Source organism: Pinus tabuliformis, chromosome 1_1 (genome assembly GCF_031772625.1).
Source record: "Pinus tabuliformis cultivar Carrire ecotype Pingquan chromosome 1_1, CPIR1, whole genome shotgun sequence".
Classification (NCBI taxonomy): Eukaryota; Viridiplantae; Streptophyta; class Pinopsida; order Pinales; family Pinaceae; genus Pinus; species Pinus tabuliformis.
The window spans coordinates 571,192,926-571,198,218 of NC_142297.1; the positions used below are offsets into that span (position 1 = coordinate 571,192,926).

The following is a 5,293-nucleotide window of genomic DNA, read 5'->3' on the forward strand; positions in this document are numbered from 1 at the left end:
ACCATTTGTAGAAAGATCAAACCAGGACAACCTGTCATCCTCACTGTCCAAAGTCATTCTAGTTAGGTATAATTACAAAATAAAATTGTTCCATAAACCTAGTAGGTCCTCATCAAATCCCAAGTCTGTTGTGTTCATCCAAATAGGAAATAGTTGTAGAGGGTCCCATCCTTTCTAGATCTGTGTTAAGTGAAAAAAAAATTGAATTGCAAATGTAGGATGATGTTGTTTGGAAGATTTTGAGCCCCAGTCACTCCATATATATGGTCCTTACTAATCAATGTATAGCTTCATGTTCCATGGTATATGAAAAGGTTCTCAATGGACCATTTTCTCGTTGCAAGAAAGCTTCTCCAAATGTAGGATGATGTTCTATTGCACTTAACACCTTGCCTAATCCATTCTATAGGGTCTTTTTTCTTTAAATATTTACATCAGATGGTATTGTTCCAAATTCCAATTCCCGAGAGAGCCTGCCAGAAGCTCCAAGAAAACAACGCCCAACCAAATATTTCAGTATTTTTTATACCCCATCCCCCACAATCTGGGCTCTTAGTAATCGATTCTAGCTTTTCCAAATGTATCTTCATGTCTCCCTTTACACCTGACCACCTAAAATCTGTAATGATAGCATTTATGTGTGAAATAACACCCTTAGGTAGTCTGTAAAGATGCATCTAAGATACAGAAATATTATGCAAAATAGATTGAATCAACACAATTTTGCCTCCAAGGGATAGCCACATCTATCCTGCAGATATCAATGAGCCATTGCGAGTGATATCTCTTATATTTATTTGGTTTACACACTATACCTCTCATTGAATTTGAACATGCCATTTTCAATGAAACAATACTTATTATTCATTGTTAGAGTTATTATAAGAAATATTGATATATACATAATGTGTAATAGTCCATCCTCTAATTGTAAACCATCTTTTTATTCTTAATATATACATAATGCATTGCATTGCAACCTCTTCTTGAACTGTTATTTGGTCATATACTTGCCATTTAGGTATAACACAGAACAAATTTTACAAGCATAATTGCACAAGAAGACCTTAAGACACTCGATTCAAGAAGACAAATTTAGGACACCAAATTTGACATTTAGATATAGTTTTGTAGGATCTTTACGAGCATAATTTCACAATAAGACTTTCATACATTAGGTTTATTAGAAATAAAAACAATGTGAAAGAAATAATGATAAAGATAGTACATAGCAACAATACACATAAGCCATGCACACAATGATTTACTCTAAAAAAAATCAATTGAAGAAAAAACATCCAATAATAAATCTATTATTATCTTATATGTTAGTTTCAGCCTCAACATACAATGTGTAGGAATTTGCATTTATCATCTCCTTCTACATGCTGAAATATTATCTTATATGTTAGTTTCAGTCTCAACATACAATGTGTAAACATTTGCATTTATCACCTCCTCCTACATGCTACAATATTATCTTATATGTTAGTTGCAGTATCAACATACAATGTGTAAATATTTGCATTTATCACCTCCTCCTACATGCTACAATATTATCTTATATGTTAGTTTCAGTCTCAACATACAATGTGTAAACATTTGCATTTATCACCTCCTCCTACATGCTACAATATTATCTTATATGTTAGTTGCAGTATCAACATACAATGTGTAAACATTTGCATTTATCACCTCCTTCTACATGCTACAATATTATCTTATATGTTAGTTTGAGTCTCAACATACAATGTGTAAACATTTGCATTTATCACCTCCTTCTACATGCAATAGTGCCTTGAATTTGATACCATTTGTTAGTAATAAAAACAATATGAGAGAAATAATGATAAAAATCATATAGAGCAATAATACACATAAACCATGCACACCATGATTTACCCTGGAAAACCTTGATTAGGGAAAAATTAGCCATGCTTACCAACATCCTGGCCCAACGAAGTGAGCCCTCTGCTAAACTAAAGCACATTGCAATGGTGAATCCACTAGCCTTTTAAAAGATTCATCACATGCCATGGGCCACCCAAATCATGTGATTAAAATAACAATTTTGACTATTTTAAACGCATTATAACAAAGAATCCCAAAACTTCACTTATTACAGACCACCAAAACCACCCATTTAAATCTAACAATTTTAATTCTTTAACTGAATCAAATTTACGCAACAAAATAAAAAAATAAAAACAAATTCAAAACACTACATTATAATTGCAGCGAACCTCATTGCCAATCTGACTTGCCCTTTGCCCACATATTCATGGTTCACTCCCATTACCAGTGTTATAGAAAACAGATGTTTCCTTTTTATATCCATCAAGAAAGAAATATTTCTCAACGCCGCACATACCACCAAGATATGTACACTGCATTTATGTGTGGGGTTATGAACTTTCTTTTTGCCACATAAACAGTGCATAGCTCCCAAGGATATTGGGGTCACTAGGATCTTCCCGCAGAGCTCCACTGAACATTTTCTCTGCTTTCTCTTCATCCCCCAGCAAAGCCCATACAAATTCAGCATACTCTGCCAACAATTGAGGATTGTGTTGCTCCATTTCTAGAGCTTGCTCATAGTATTTCTTTGCTAGATCCTTCTGCATCCACACTTCATATAAATACCGTGCAAAGTCCCCTTGAAAATGTCCCTGTGGATTCACTTTCATGCCCTTATAGAACTCAATTCTGGCGTTCAATGCTTCCATAGCATGTTCATAAGGCAGCCAACCATCAGGCAACATTGCAGCAGAGGACACACTGTCCCTAAAAACAGGCCTGCAACCAAGGCCTGTGCATTCAACTCTGCCTATGGGTGCATTAGCTTCAAACCCAATCACCGCTGAAACTCTATCATAGGTGTCATTGAAATGAATGGCGTGTTTACTGTCATTCACATCCTCTTCTTTTTTATCATCATTGTTCAAACTACTGATTGCCAATCTTGGTCGGCACTGGACTTTCTTCTGCACAGCAAATCCTGATAATTTCTTGTGGGTATTCCTGGTTTCTGTACATGATTGAAATGGCAGCCTCCTAAAAACCTTGCCTGGCAAAATGTTAGTCCCTGCCATCTAGAACACAGCAGACAATGTCCAGAAAATAAAAAAAGAGTCCAAAAATGATCAAGCCCATAATTAAAACCTGTCGAAGTAAAGTGCTGGTGTATATTAGATTGTTAACTTAAATTGAAATGAAAATTGCTTTTAGGACCAACTCTACTGCATTCATCTAAGATCAACCAGTAAGACTGACCTTGTGACCTTTCAATTTCAATGTAGACCAAGCTAGTCAGATTGACCTTATGACCTCCAATGAAGACCAACCTGGTCAGACTGGCCTTACCCGCTTTTCAATCAAGACAAACCCAGAAAGACCAATCTCAATCTCTACCTGAGCTTAGTTTCAGCACCTTCTAAATAGGGCCCTTTAGCCATTTGGACTGCTTTCCTTGTGCCAACAAGAAATTCACAACTTCGGCCACTGGACAAACCCGTGCTGGGAAGTGCCCACTGTATCAAATTATGGATTATTTCAAGCAAACAGACAACCCATCACTACATGGAAATGAGCAGAACATGGCCAAAGAAGCACCCAACAACATGCCTGAGTAATACATATGAAGCACCAAATTGATCAAACCAGATGATTCTTATCTTCAACTGTAAAAAAAACACATGGAATATACCTCTTCGAATATATTTTTGGGTGAATTCAATTTACAGAAAGAACAGATTTCTTTATTCTGCAAATCGGATGAGGAACTCTCTAGTTTTCTCAGCAGAAAACACATTAAGTTGTTCCAGAAAAATGGGGGAGCTTTTTTCCATGTTTGATATTTCTTGGGATTCTTTGCTTGTGTTCATATCTTTAGGAATTATTTTTGCTTGCTTTTTCTTTATGTCAAATTTGGAGTTACGTTTAATTAATAATGGTATGTTAGGAATTTTTCATTAAAATTTAGTGAAATAATTTTGTTCAAATTTTGGTTTAAGTTCAAAGGGGGGCTTTCACTATTTCTAATTCAAATTTGTAATTTTAATTAATTTTTTATAAATTAAACAAGAAAATATAATTATCAAAATTTCAAAAATTATAAATAGATTATTTATTCTATAATTTAGTCTGATGTGTAATTTTATTTATCCGTTTATCATTAAAATTAAAATTAAAATTTTATTTATATTGATCAAAATAAAATTTTTGAAAAATCTAGAAATAAAATAACTATACAAAACATTTAAATCTTTATGGCCGATATTAAATCCATATTTTATTAATATTTTCGATTAAATCCATATTTTATTTACATAAAATAAAAATATTAATTTGGAGAAACAAAATTTCAAAAGACCAGTGTAAGAGAAAGTACTACCGGCCTGGAGTATGCCGTAAAACTGCTTCTGCTTGGCTAAGAGCTCGTCTTCCTCGGACGTAAGGAAACAGGTTAACGGCCCAAGACCCAGAGGCATCTGGCAGGAGTGAAAGCCTGCTCCCTTACGGACCACCAGCGGGTTATTACAGGTGGCGTGGTTTTCCTTGATAACGGTGATGAGTCAAATCGACATTCGCGGATAGCAGCCAGAGATGGTTGTCCTCACTGTTGGTTTGACACCTGAGTTTGATAGGTTTTGCCACCTTCGGAAAAAAAAAGAGAAAGTACTACCGTGGAGAAAATTCTGATCCGAGGCCATGGTCAGTCACTTTCATCATTTTGATACCGACAATCATGATCATGAGTTGGAGAACGCACAACAAAGCATGAATTTATTGGGAAAAATTATTTTCATCGATTTTAGTGGAGTTATACCCAGTAAATAGATAAGCATTAATATCAAGGTTTGTGCAGCATTACATCATGGTCGTTAATATATATTTAAGTAAATTAAATTTTTTTTTTTTTCAATTATGAGTTTAATAATGAGTTAGGTTAAGGATGGGGTTGCTATATTTTGGATAGCATGTTTATGTTTAATTTTAATAATACCGTATTAGAGGGAAAAAGTAAAGGAGGTTTAAACCTGATAAATAATTTTTTTTAGTTATTTCATATTTTTTAATGTAAATTTCAATAATTACTTTTAATTGAAAGGTTAATCATTAATGTATGATTTGGTAGGTGGGATGTCTATTTTTATGAGAGCATAGGGATTAAGTACAACACCATAAATGAGTGTGAGAGGCTCCATCTAAAGGGAAAGTATAATTTTTTCTACTCTAGTGTGTTCTTTTTTCATTTAATTTGATTTGACTTATATTTTTATTTTTTTTATTA

The 5,293-nt window shown here is 34.0% G+C and overlaps 1 protein-coding gene across 1 annotated transcript; it reads right to left on the reverse strand.

Annotated features, from left to right (window-relative positions):
* Nucleotides 1-2,012: 2,012 nt before the first annotated feature.
* Nucleotides 2,013-3,781, reverse strand: LOC149214460 (uncharacterized). The gene is made up of 2 exons (XM_089390910.1): nt 3,274-3,781; nt 2,013-3,092 (listed from the first exon to the last, which is right to left on the reverse strand). The coding sequence occupies exon 2, from the start codon at nt 3,090-3,092 to the stop codon at nt 2,406-2,408; it is 687 nt and encodes a 228-aa protein (XP_089247036.1). The 5' UTR covers nt 3,274-3,781; the 3' UTR covers nt 2,013-2,405.
* Nucleotides 3,782-5,293: the final 1,512 nt, after the last annotated feature.